The sequence below is a fragment of the Pristiophorus japonicus genome, unplaced genomic scaffold, assembly GCF_044704955.1.
Source record: "Pristiophorus japonicus isolate sPriJap1 unplaced genomic scaffold, sPriJap1.hap1 HAP1_SCAFFOLD_1180, whole genome shotgun sequence".
Taxonomy (NCBI): domain Eukaryota; kingdom Metazoa; phylum Chordata; class Chondrichthyes; family Pristiophoridae; genus Pristiophorus; species Pristiophorus japonicus.
This window is the reverse complement of record NW_027250843.1, coordinates 18985-32728: the sequence shown is the minus strand read 5'-3', so window position 1 is coordinate 32728 and position 13744 is coordinate 18985. Positions and strand designations below refer to the sequence as shown.

The 13744-nt window shown below is 52.6% G+C and overlaps 1 protein-coding gene across 2 annotated transcripts in view; it reads right to left on the bottom strand.

Annotated features, from left to right (window-relative positions):
- Positions 1-13744, bottom strand: part of LOC139242058 (Fanconi anemia core complex-associated protein 24-like) — a 73759-nt gene that overhangs the window by 42054 nt on the left and 17961 nt on the right. The window contains exons 8-11 of one of the 2 annotated variants that reach the window (XM_070870202.1): positions 9505-9582; positions 6537-6617; positions 5937-6031; positions 2139-4549 (exon numbers count right to left, since the gene is read on the bottom strand). In XM_070870202.1, coding sequence (XP_070726303.1) covers positions 4500-4549; positions 5937-6031; positions 6537-6617; positions 9505-9582 — 304 coding nt within the window. In that variant the 3' untranslated portion in view covers positions 2139-4499. Of the gene's footprint in view, positions 1-2138; positions 4550-5936; positions 6032-6536; positions 6618-9504; positions 9583-13744 lie in introns of those variants that run through there. The other variant, XM_070870205.1, reaches the window with a different exon arrangement.

The following is a 13744-nucleotide window of genomic DNA, read 5'->3' as shown; positions in this document are numbered from 1 at the left end:
CTCAGGTGACTGTACAGTCCAATATGGGAATTACAGTCTCTGTCACAGGTAGGACAGTCGTTGGAGGAAAGGGAAGATGGGACTGGTTTGCCGCACGCTCTTTCCGCTGCCTGCGCTTGCTTTCTGCATGCTCTCGGCGATGAGACTCGAGGTGCTCAGTGCCTGCCCAGATGCTCTTCCTCCACTTCGGGCGGTCTTTGGCCAGGGACTCCCAGGTGTCAGTGGGGATGTTGCACTTTATCAAGGAGGCTTTGAGGGTGTCCTTGAAACATTTCCTCTGCCCACCTGGGGCTCATTTGCCATGTAGAGTTCGGAGTCTTGTGTCATATGCGGACAATATGGCCCGCCCAACGGAGCTAGCCGAGTGTGGTCAGTGCTTCGATGCTGGGGATGTTGAACTGATCGAGAACACTGACGTTGATGCATCTGTCCTCCCAGGGGATTTGCAGGATCTTGCAGAGACATCGTTGGTGGTATTTCTCCAATGATTTGAGATGTCTACTCTATATGGTCCACATCTCTGAGCCATACAGGAGGGTGGGTATCACTACAGCCCTATAGACCATAAGCTTGGTGGCAGATTTGAGGGCCTGATCTTCGAACACTCTCTTCCTCAGGCGACCGAAGGCTGCACTGGTGTTGGACCTCGTCATCGATGGCTGCCCTTGCTGATAATAGGCTCCTCAGTGTGGAAAGTGGTCCATGTTGCCAAGACCATGCCAAGGATTTGATGACTGGAGAGGGGGGGGCGGGGGGGGGGAGGTGCGGTCAGTGCTGTGTGGCAGGATCAGGTTGGTAGAGGACCTTTGTCTTACGGATGTTTAGTGTAAGGCCTATGCTTTCATACGTCTTGGCAAAGATGTTATTTATGGCTTGGACTTCAGCCTCTGAATGTGCACAGACTCCATATACCCGCCTTTGTCCCATATTCCTTAATACCTTTGGTTGACGAAAATCTATCAATCTTAGATTTAAAATGAACAATTGATGTCGCGTGAATTGCTGTTTGTGAGAGAGTTCCAAGCTTCACCGCCCTTTTTGCGTAGAAGTGTTTCCTAACTTTACTCCTGAAAAGTTTGACTCTAATTTTTAGATTTTGCCCCCTAGTCCTAGAATCCTCAACCAGCAGATATAGTTTCTCTCTATCCTATCTGTTCTCTTTAATATCTTTCTTCATAAGACAACCCCTTCATCTCAGGAATCAACCTTTGGCTTCATTAACATCTCAAAGATCTTCAGGGACTGGTTGGCGCATGAGGAAAGATAAACTACCTTGGTTCTTTACTCTCTTGATAAAAGACACACAGGATACGACTGAAGTGATTAAAATTACAAAAGATTTGGACAAACTGGATCCAAGTAAACTTTTCTGCCATGTACAGAATTAAAGCACAAGGGGTCATATTTACACATCAAGGACAAAAAATGAAATGCAGTGGAGTGCTTTTACTGAAGAGGGAGATGGAACAAGAAACTTTAATGGGCTTCAAGAAAGAAACTAGACAGGTTCTAACAACAACTGGGATTCAGGGTTATTAGAAATACATTAAGGGAACACTCGGGATAAGAGGGTTTGATGGGCCGAAGGTCTCCTGAAACTGTCACTCTGAAGGGTTATTGCACCACTTCTCTGCAGTCCTCCGTTCCCCGTAATGGTGGTTGCGAATGTGGGCTCCAGACAGCTCAGTCCCAGACCCTGGCCAGTGCACCCTGGGCTCAGAGGGCAGCGCTTTCACCTCGACTCAGGTGGTCAGGAGTTCAAGCTCCACTCCAGGACTTAAGCCCATACCTGGGCCGACACTCAAAAGCTGCATTGTCGGAGGCGCCAACTTTCTGATCAGGTGTTAAACTGAAGCCCTGCCTGCCTGCTCGGGTGGATGTTAAAGATCCCACGGCACTGTTCAAGGAGCCGGATGCTCCCGGTGCCCTGGTCAACACAAACCAGTCGATAAACTGGGCACACGTTCCATTGCTGTCTGTGGGGCCTCGCTGTGTCATTGGGTGGGAAGAGGTTTGTGGCACCCAGGGATGTGAAAGGCTCTATATAAATGCAGGTCCTTTTTTGGTCACCTGTCCCAACAGACCAGGAAGATACTGCATAGGGAAATAAGCTCGGAAAATAAATGCCTCTCAAAATCTTCTATGAGAGAGAAATGGAAATTTATTCAAAGTTTCACAGAGTTGCAGATCAACACACCCACCACAGGCACGTGGACACAAGAGTCATTTAAAGCAGGTCATCCCACTGGCTAGTCAGACTGGCCAGAGACAAATCTGCTTCACACTGAAGGCAGCCTTAGTGTTGCCGTTGGATTGAATCAAAGCGCTGCAGTATATAAGGTACAGGAGTGGCGTGGATATGGTCTGCACGGCCTAATGTTCACAGAGCTGCAGTATATACGGTACCACACTGGGCCCTTGCGCAGGAGGGCGTCCATGGAACCTTCCAATGCCAGATTCTGCTGTTAATTATAAAAACAACACCAAAGATCAGCTCTGGAATGACGTGGAGAACGGGTTCATTCTGATCCCTCAAAGTCTTGGCCTTTCTCACATTTAAAATCGCTCAGAAATGTTGAATAAAACAGTAACACTTATAGAAAAACCACTCCATAGCGAGAGAGAAATGTAAACATCACGTGGCTGGTACCAACACATCAGACAGAACACACAGCGAGATCAATAATCAGACAGATACATTCATGAAACTTCCCGATCTGCAGTGACCCGAGGGTGAAGGGCAGCTATCCCGGGACAGTGAGCGTTCCTTTAAGGCAGGGCACAGCTAGAGGCAAGATTGGGAAATGGGACAATCCAGGCGAGCGTGTTTAGGAGCCTCAGACTAAAGTCAAGGACTGAAAGGGCGGAGGATGTGATTCTGTGATTGAGGTCTTCAGTGTTTGTGGAAATGACATCGTGGCGGAGGTGCGGCGAATGAGGATTCGGGGCCCAGAAGATCTGAGGGCCCAGGGCAGCATGGGCCAGCCCACACTGCGATGTGTGTGTGCACTAGGTCCGTGTAGCAGAGCAGGTCTCCAGACCTTCTGGTTAATCCTTGCCACTGGTGTGCAATGGTCACCACGCATCTTCCGCCCCCTCAATTGGAGTTCAGGACTGGAACATCGGCTCCTTCATCGAAACATCTGTGAACTCGTGTGGAAGCAAGTCATCCTCGTTCGAGGGACCGCCTATGATGATGAAATGACATCTAGTGGGAGCTGATCAGCTGCCCGCTGGATGGGAGAACTACTCAACGGCACACCTCCGCACAAAGTGAGTCCGCACAGTGCAGCGATCCCATACCCCCGGGGCACAGGGAACTTTCAACACACAGACACACAGAGAGTTAGGCACCGAGCGTTAGAGAGTAACAGACACACACAGTCACAGAAAGAGTCAGAGACGCACACAGACACACAACCTCACACAGGCTTTGACACCAGGAAGGATGGGAAGCCCAGAATACAAATTAACACCCAGCTCCCCTGGACCTGACTCCTCAGTAAAATGGCGAGTCATTTCTCTGTTTAAACATCCAGGTGGGATTTACCCAAAGGCTGCAAAAACTCATCACACAGATGGAATGCGTACTTCATTTTAGTAAACATGAGAACAAAGGCACACACACATGGGGACACAGAGGCACACACACCCCTACACACAGACACACACACACGCACGCAGACACACACACACCCCGAAACACCGAGAGAGACACACCTGCAGAGAGACACACACACACACCTAGAGGGACACACACACACCGACAAAGACACACCTAGAGACACACCTACAGAGACACACACACACACCTATAGAGAGAGACACACACACCTAGAGAGAGAGACACACACACACACCTAGAGAGAGAGAGACACACACACCTACATAGACACACCTAGAGACACACCTACAGAGACACACACACCTACAGAGAGAGAGAGAGACACACACACCTACAGAGAGACACACACCCCTACAGAGAGAGAGACACACACCCCTACAGAGAGAGAGACACACACACACCGAGAGACACACATCCACACACACAGACACACACAACCATAAGCACGATGGCAGCACCTAGTTCAATGTAGCCGAGCGGTGACGTTCTCAGAGGTACACGCGGATGTGCCAACGTGCACCACACATTGCGTCGACCTTTCCCTCGGAAGGGTTGCGGCCACATTGTTCACGGTGAATCCAACGACCGCCCTCTGTTCCCTCGCGTTAAGTAGATGCACTGTGTCAGTGAAATAGCCAATTGTGTCACCCCACCAGCGCAGTGCACAATAAACTCGTGGGTGGCAGCATAATGGACCAATCACTGTAGAGCAAGTCAGATACGTTGGCACATCCACCCAGTGTAACCAAAGTAACCGCCATGACCTCACTGCCAGGGTCGGCAGTGGTGCAAGACTCAGGGTCGGAGGACAGTAGCAGAAGATGGGGCCTCCCGGCTGCTGTGTGTATTGCACACGGTGGCTTGCTCTCGCACTTCATTCCACCGCCATCTGCTCAATGTGGTCACACAGCAACTTGTACTGCTCTGAAATCACAAATAGAAGAGCAAGGAATTGGTTAGTGAGAGATTCTGCTCATCCAACACTCCCAGGGCAGGTACAGCACAGGTTAGATACAGAGTAATGCTCCCTCTATACTGTCCCATCAAACACTCCCAGGGCAGGTACAGCACGGGTTAGATACAGAGTAATGCTCCCTCTATACTGTCCCATCAAACACTCCCAGGGCAGGTACAGCACGGGTTAGATACAGAGTAATGCTCCCTCTATACTGTCCCATCAAACACTCCCAGGGCAGGTACAGCACGGGTTAGATACAGAGTAAAGCTCCCTCTACGCTCTCCCATCAAACACTCCCAGGGCAGGTACAGCACGGGTTAGATACAGAGTAAAGCTCCCTCTACACTGTCCCATCAAACACTCCTAGGGCAAGTACAGGGGGTTAGATACAGAGTAAAGCTCCCTCTACACTGTCCCATCAAACACTCCCAGGGCAGGTACAGCACGGGGTTAGATACAGAGTAAAGCTCCCTCTACACTGTCCCATCAAACATCCCAGGGCAGGTACAGCACGGGGTTAGATACAGAGTAAAGCTCCCTCTACACTGTCCCATCAAACATCCCAGGGCAGGTACAGCACGGGTTAGATACAGAGTAAAGCTCCCTCTATACTGTCCCATCAAACACTCCCAGGGCAGGTACAGCACGGGTTAGATACAGAGTAATGCTCCCTCTATACTGTCCCATCAAACACTCCCAGGGCAGGTACAGCACGGGTTAGATACAGAGTAAAGCTCCCTCTACGCTCTCCCATCAAACACTCCCAGGGCAGGTACAGCACGGGTTAGATACAGAGTAAAGCTCCCTCTACACTGTCCCATCAAACACTCCTAGGGCAAGTACAGGGGGTTAGATACAGAGTAAAGCTCCCTCTACACTGTCCCATCAAACACTCCCAGGGCAGGTACAGCACGGGGTTAGATACAGAGTAAAGCTCCCTCTACACTGTCCCATCAAACATCCCAGGGCAGGTACAGCACGGGTTTGATACAGAGTAAAGCTCCCTCTACACTGTCCCATCAAACACTCCCAGGGCAGGTATAGCACAGGGTTAGATACAGAGTAAAGCTCCCGCTACACTGTCCCAATGACCCAACATCAGGATTCCCCTTTCTGTGTGCATCTTATACTTGTATTTGCCATTGATCAGATTGCCACATTAAATCCAAAGTAGAGTTCCAATTTTGAGCAGCTGGATGGAGAACAAATAGACTTCCATCCTCCGAGTCTGAGCTGGGTAAAGACCCCAGTCGCAGATCCTGAAGGAGAGCAGTCATGCCCATAATCACTGAGAATCAGTCAGCCCTGCCCCGCCCCCCCGCCCCCACCGAGGGCCTTGCCAGCCCCTTTCACCTTGGTTCAGATTCCCGATCACAGATTGCTTGTTCAGGAAGTCACCGCACAATTTCTTGTTCAGTCCGAAAGCCACCATGTTGTGGGTGAATGTTCTGCGGCAGAGAAAGGAGCACACCCCGGATCAGCGTCATTAACAGCAGCGGGGGATTCAGCCCGGGGTCCGGCAATTGCCACATCACCCCCAACACATGCCCAGCTACCCCCCCCTCCCCAGCACACACATACACACACACACCCCCAGCACACACTCCCCCAGCGCGCGCGCGCACACACTCCCCCAGCGCGCGCGCGCGCACACACACACCCCCAGCGCGCGCGCGCACACACACTCCCCCAGCACGCGCGCGCACACACACACAACCCCAGCACGCGCGCACACACACCCCCAGCACACGCGCGCACACACACAACCCCAGCGCGCGCACACACACACCCCCCCAGCGCGCGCGCGCGCACACACACACACCCCCAGCGCGCGCGCACACACACACCCCCAGCGCGCGCGCACACACACACCCCCAGCGCGCGCGCGCGCACACACACACACCCCCAGCGCGCGCGTACACACACATACCCCAGCATACATGCAGTTCTTACCCAAGTTGCCCGAATGCGATATTCTCGTTAAATCGATGGCTGTCGTCGCGCTCCTCCGGGGTCATGTGACACCACTTCTCCCTGTCAGAGCAGAATTCACAAATCCATCCGACGTTAGCCCGATCACAGTATGTCGAGCAGCCCGACTCCCCCCTCCACTTCTCCCCAGCGTCCATATTAACCCCCACTGCGGGGGAGAGGGGGGGGTAGAGAGAGATGGGGAGGGGGGTAGAGAGAGATGAGGAGGGGGGGGTAGACGAGAGAGAGATGGGGGGGACGACGAGAGAGAGAGATTGGGGGGACGAGAGAGAGAGAGATTGGGGGGACGAGAGAGAGAGAGATGGGGGGGACGAGAGAGAGAGATGGGGGGGACGAGAGAGAGAGATGGGGGGGACGAGAGAGAGAGATGGGGGGGACGAGAGAGAGAGATGGGGGGGACGAGAGAGAGAGATGGGGGGGACGAGAGAGAGAGATGGGGGGGACGAGAGAGAGAGATGGGGGGGACGAGAGAGAGAGATGGGGGGGGACGAGAGAGAGAGATGGGGGGGACGAGAGAGAGAGATGGGGGGACGAGAGAGAGAGATGGGGGGACGAGAGAGAGAGATGGGGGGACGAGAGAGAGAGATGGGGGGGGACGAGAGAGAGATATGGGGGGACGAGAGAGAGAGATGGGGGGGACGAGAGAGAGAGATGGGGGGGACGAGAGAGAGAGATGGGGGGGACGAGAGAGAGAGATGGGGGGGACGAGAGAGAGAGATGGGGGGGACGAGAGAGAGAGATGGGGGGGACGAGAGAGAGAGATGGGGGGGACGAGAGAGAGAGATGGGGGGGACGAGAGAGAGATGGGGGGGACGAGAGAGAGAGATGGGGGGGACGAGAGAGAGAGATGGGGGGGGACGAGAGAGAGAGATGGGGGGGACGAGAGAGAGAGATGGGGGGGACGAGAGAGAGAGATGGGGGGGACGAGAGAGAGAGATGGGGGATGGAACGAGAGAGAGAGATGGGGGATGGAACGAGAGAGAGAGATGGGGGATGGAACGAGAGAGAGAGATGGGGGGGACGAGAGAGAGAGATGGGGGGACGAGAGAGAGAGATGGGGGGGACGAGAGAGAGAGATGGGGGGGACGAGAGAGAGAGAGATGGGGGGGACGAGAGAGAGAGATGGGGGGGACGAGAGAGAGAGATGGGGGGGACGAGAGAGAGAGATGGGGGGGACGAGAGAGAGAGATGGGGGGGACGAGAGAGAGAGATGGGGGGGACGAGAGAGAGAGATGGGGGGGACGAGAGAGAGAGATGGGGGGGACGAGAGAGAGAGATGGGGGGGACGAGAGAGAGAGATGGGGGGGACGAGAGAGAGAGATGGGGGGGAACGAGAGAGAGAGATGGGGGGGACGAGAGAGAGAGATGGGGGGGGACGAGAGAGAGAGATGGGGGGGGACGAGAGAGAGAGATGGGGGGGACGAGAGAGAGAGATGGGGGATGGAACGAGAGAGAGAGATGGGGGGGACGAGAGAGAGAGATGGGGGGGACGAGAGAGAGAGATGGGGGGGACGAGAGAGAGAGATGGGGGGGACGAGAGAGAGAGATGGGGGGGACGAGAGAGAGAGATGGGGGGGACGAGAGAGAGAGATGGGGGGGACGAGAGAGAGAGATGGGGGGGACGAGAGAGAGAGATGGGGGATGGAACGAGAGAGAGAGATGGGGGGGACGAGAGAGAGAGATGGGGGGGACGAGAGAGAGAGATGGTGGATGGAACGAGAGAGAGAGATGGGGGGGGGGGAACGAGAGAGAGAGATCAGGGCGAACGAGAGAGAGCGAGATGGGGGGGACGACGAGAGCGAGATGGGGGGGACGACGAGAGCGAGATTGGGGGGGACGAGAGAGAGATTGGGGGGGACGAGAGAGAGATTGGGGGGGACGAGAGAGAGATTGGGGGGGACGAGAGAGAGATTGGGGGGGACGAGAGAGAGATTGGGGGGGACGAGAGAGAGATTGGGGGGGACGAGAGAGAGATTGGGGGGGACGAGAGAGAGATTGGGGGGGACGAGAGAGAGATTGGGGGAGACGAGAGAGAGATTGGGGGGGACGAGAGAGAGATTGGGGGGGACGAGAGAGAGATTGGGGGGGACGAGAGAGAGATTGGGGGGGACGAGAGAGAGATTGGGGGGGACGAGAGAGAGATTGGGGGGGACGAGAGAGAGATTGGGGGGACGAGAGAGAGATTGGGGGGGACGAGAGAGAGATTGGGGGGGACGAGAGAGAGATTGGGGGGGACGAGAGAGAGATTGGGGGGGACGAGAGAGAGAGATGGGGGGGGAGACGAAAGAGATGGGGGGGGGGGAAACGAGAGAGATGGGGGGGGAAGACGAGAGAGAGAGATGGGGGGGGGGGGTGTCAGGGCTCCCGGAGGGAGGTGGTGGCAGGGCTCTGGGGGGTGGGGAAGGGCTCCGAGGTGGGGGGGGGGGGGCAGGGCTCCGGAGTGGGGATGGGGTGGGGCTGGGCTCCGGGGTGGGGGTGGGGGGGGGGGGGAGCACAGGGCTCCGGAGTGGGGGTGGGGTGGGGCAGGGCTCCGGGGTGGGGGTGGGGGGGGGGGGGCAGAGTTCCGGGGTGGGGTTGGGGAGGCAGGGCTCCGGAGTGGGGTGGGGGAGGCAGGGCTCCGGAGTGGGGTGGGGCAGGGCTCCGGGGGGGGGCAGGGTTCCGGGGGGGGGGGTTGGGCAGGGCTCCGGAGTGGGGGTGGGGCAGGGCTCCGGGGGGGGGGGGGTGAGGGGGGCAGGGCTCCGGAGTGGGGGTGGGGTGGGGCAGGGCTCCGGGGGGGGGGGGGGGCAGGGTTCCGGGGTGGGCTGTTTACCAGAGTCCCTTGATTTTGACCAGGTCCTGCATCAGTACTTTGCCATACCCTGTCCCCGTTGATCACGGGCGAGGGAGGGTAAAGGGTTGAGCCTGTGCGATCAGTCAAGTCCGTCCTTACCTGGTCGTCGGTGATCGCTTCCTGCGCTCACAGTGCACTGCGTCAAAGAAGGCAGCGTTCCAGAACCTCAGGGTGTGCCTGATGCAAGAGAGGACAAACGGTCAGTCTGCACTGGTCAAACTACTCGGCCAGTAATACTGCAGGGACTGAAAGCAAAGCTGGAGATGCACCAGTGGGCAGTCACTGTAGGAGAAGCAGGCTGCAGGAAGCCCTCCTTAGAACAGGATCTGTCAAACACTAAGTGCTCTTTCTCTTTCAGTGACTGACCGAGCTGTGGCGTTCCACAGGGATCTGTGGTGGGGCCTAAACTATTCACCGCATTTATTAACTACTTAGCTGACACAAAGATTGGCGGCATTGAAAGCAATGTAGATAGAAGCATAAAAGCTCTGAAATCTATTTACCCATCTCTTACCCTGCGAATGTCCTTCAAACTCTTGCGCCTGGTAAAAGCAGCGTAAGAGTTTTAAAACATTAAAAAAAAATTAAAAATACATATTTGTTAAAAACCCTGCTCACTTAGGTAATTTTATTTTCAACCATAATTAAAACTTTAAAAAAATAAAATCGGCAATTCTTTTTTTTCAAAAACATTTCTATCAACTTGAATTTATTTATTATGTGAGGTGTTTTTAAAAAAAATGTTTAATGTAGTGTTTGGGTGTGTTTCTCATTCATAGTAACAGGAGTTTCCGACTTACCAAACTCCTATGACTATGAATGAGAAAATACTTCACCGTGATTGGGTGTCCAGGCTCACGTGATTCCTGCGGACTTCCCAATGTGAACGCGCTCCGTTGTGCAAGAAGAGGAGGCTTCGAGTCCGGGATCTCTGGCGGGTATTCGACTAAAAGGTAGGTGCGCATCTTCTCTTCTATTGTTAGTCGAACGCCCGCAGGAGGAAAACACAGGGATTTCAGGGCCATTAATCGATTAAGTGAACGGGTAAAACTTTGGCAAATGGATTTCAATTTAGGCAAGTGTGAGGTCATCCACTCTGGACCAAAAATGGAGAGAGCAGGATATTTTCTAAATGGTGAAAAGATAGAAGAGCAGGTCCAGAGACTTGGGGGGTCCAGGTAGGTAGATCATTAAAATGCCATGGACAGATACAGAAAATAATCAGAATGCTGGCCTATAATTATAGAGGACTGGAAAACAAAGAGTTGCCTCTCCCCTAGCCCCAATTAAAACATTAACCACACCATTGACTTTTCCAGGAATGTCCCGACCCCCTTCCAACTCAAACACTGTGCCGCTCATATCCTATCCAGTCCCACTCGCCCATGACAAAAATATATTCCAGTGAAAAAGAAGGGCGGCAAGAGAAGGGATAACCAGCCGTGGATAACCAAGGAAATAAAGGAAAGTATCAAATCAAAGACCAATGCGTATAAGGTGGCCAAGGTTAGTGGGAAACTAGAAGATTGGGAAAATTTTAAGCAACAGCAAAGAATGACTAAAAAAGCAATAAAGAAAGGGAAGATAGATTACGAAGGTAAACTTGCGCAAAACATAAAAACAGATAGTAAAAGCTTTTACAGATATATAAAACGGAAGAGAGTGACTAAAGTAAATGTTGGTCCCTTAGAAGATGAAAAGGGGGATTTAATAATGGGAAATGTGGAAATGGCTGAGACCTTAAACAATTATTTTGCTTCCGTCTTCACAGTGGAAGACACAAAAACAATGCCAAAATTTGCAGGCCACAGGAATGTGGCAAGGGAGGACCTTGAGACAATCACTATCACTAGGGGGGTAGTGCTGGACAGGCTAATGGGACTCAAGGTAGACAAGTCCCCTGATCCTGATGAAATGCATCCCAGGGTATTAAAAGAGATGGCGGAAGTTATAGCAGATGCATTCGTTATAATCTACCAAAATTCTCTGGACTCTGGGGAGGTACCAGCGGATTGGAAAGCAGCTAATGTAACGCCTCTGTTTAAAAAAGGGGGCAGGCAAAAGGCAGGTAACTATAAGCCGGTTAGTTTAACATCTGTAGTGGGGAAAATGCTTGAAACTATCATTAAGGAAGAAATAGCGGGACATCTAGATAGGAATAGTGCAATCAAGCAGACGCAGCATGGATTCATGAAAGGGAAATCATGTTTAACTAACTTACTGGAATTCTTTGAGGATATAACGAGCATGGTGGATAGAGGTGTACCGATGGATGTGGTGTATTTAGATTTCCAAAAGGCATTCGATAAGGTGCCACACAAAAGGTTACTGCAGAAGATAAAGGTACGCGGAGTCAGTGGAAATGTATTAGCATGGATAGAGAATTGGCTGGTGAACAGAAAGCAGAGAGTCGGGATAAATGGGTCCTTTTCCGGTTGGAAATCAGTGGTTAGTGGTGTGCCACAGGGATCAGTGCTGGGACCACAACTGTTTACAATATACATAGATGACCTGGAAGAGGGGAGAGAGTGTAGTGCAACAAAATTTGCAGATGACACTAAGATTAGTGGGAAAGCGGGTTGTGTAGAGGACTCAGAGAGGCTGCAAGGAGATTTGGATAGGTTAAGCGAATGGGCTAAGGTTTGGCAGATGGAATACAATGTCGGAAAGTGTGAGATCATCTACCTTGGGAAAAAAAAACAGTAAAAAGGAATATTATTTGAATGGGGAGAAATTACAACATGCTGCGGTGCAGAGGGACCTGGGGGTCCTTGTGCATGAATCCCAAAAGGTTAGTTTGCAGGTGCAGCAGGTAATCAGGAAGGCGAATGGAATGTTGGCCTTCATTGCGAGAGGGATGGAGTACAAAAGCAGGGAGGTCCTGCTGCAACTGTATAAGGTATTGGTGAGGCCGCACCTGGAGTACTGCGTGCAGTTTTGGTCACCTTACTGAAGGAAGGATATACTAGCTTTGGAAGGGGTACAGAGACGATTCACTAGGCTGATTCCGGAGATGAGGGGGTTACCTTATGATGATAGATTGAGTAGACTGGGTCTTTACTCGTTGGAGTTCAGAAGGATGAGGGGTGATCTTATAGAAACATTTAAAATAATGAAAGGGATAGACAAGATAGAGGCAGAGAGGTTGTTTCCACTGGTCGGGGAGACTAGAACTCGGGGACACAGCCTCAAAATACGGAGGAGCCAATTTAAAACCGAGTTGAGAAGGAATTTCTTCTCCCAGAGGGTTGTGAATCTGTGGAATTCTCTGCCCAGGGAAGCAGTTGAGGCTAGCTCATTGAATGTATTCAAGTCACAGATAGATAGATTTTTAACCAATAAGGGAATTAAGGGTTATGGGGAGCGGGCGGGTAAGTGGAGCTGAGTCCACGGCCAGATCAGCCATGATCTTGTTGAATGGCGGAGCAGGCTCGAGGGGCTAGATGTCCTACTCCTGTTCCTAATTCTTATGTTCTTATGACCCTGTCCTCACTGAGCAACGATGGGTCTCCATCAAAACATCGCCACATCTCGCACCCCTCAACCTCCTCCCACCCCTCCCCCCACTTCTCAACCATCTCCTCCCCCCCCCACCCCTCAATCTCCTCCACCCCTCAACCTCCCCCCACCCCGCCTCAACCTCCTCCCACCACCGCTCACCCTCCTTCCTCCCCCCCACCCCCTCCTGTCCCCCCACCCTCCTTTAGCCCTGCTTGTGCCCTCCAGCCCTGCTCACGTCCCCCACCACTATCACCTAGGCCTATGTTCCCCATCAGCAGCAGAGTCTGCACTCTGGAATTCCCTTCCAAAACCCCTCCCTTATGTTACATCTTTCCCCACCTTCGATCCCATCTTCAGTCACACTTGGCAAAGATTGTCACGGTGTTCATTATATTGAAAGTTAACACTGCACTGGCCATCACAGTTTCAGTCGGGCAGTAATTAGTGCGGGTGTGGGCAGGAAGTTGCACAGGGACACTGATAAGATTCAGTGAGTGGGCAAAACTGTGGCAGGTAGAGTTCAATGTAGGAGAGTGTGAGGTCACCCACTTTGGATCAGAGAAAGACAAACTGGAATATTTTTTCTGGTCAGAAACTAGGAACTGTAGGGGAGCAAAGGGATTAGGCTGCCCAGGTACACAAATCATTAAAAGCTATTGCAAGGGCACAAAAAGTAATCAAAAAGGTTAATGGAATGTTGGCCTTTATCTCAGGGGGCTGGAATACAAAAGGGAGCTAGTGATGCTTCAGTTGTACAGAGCCTCAGTCAGACCCCGCCTGGAGTAACTGGGTTCAGTTCTGGGCACCGCTCCTCAGGGAGGATATATCGGCCTCGGAG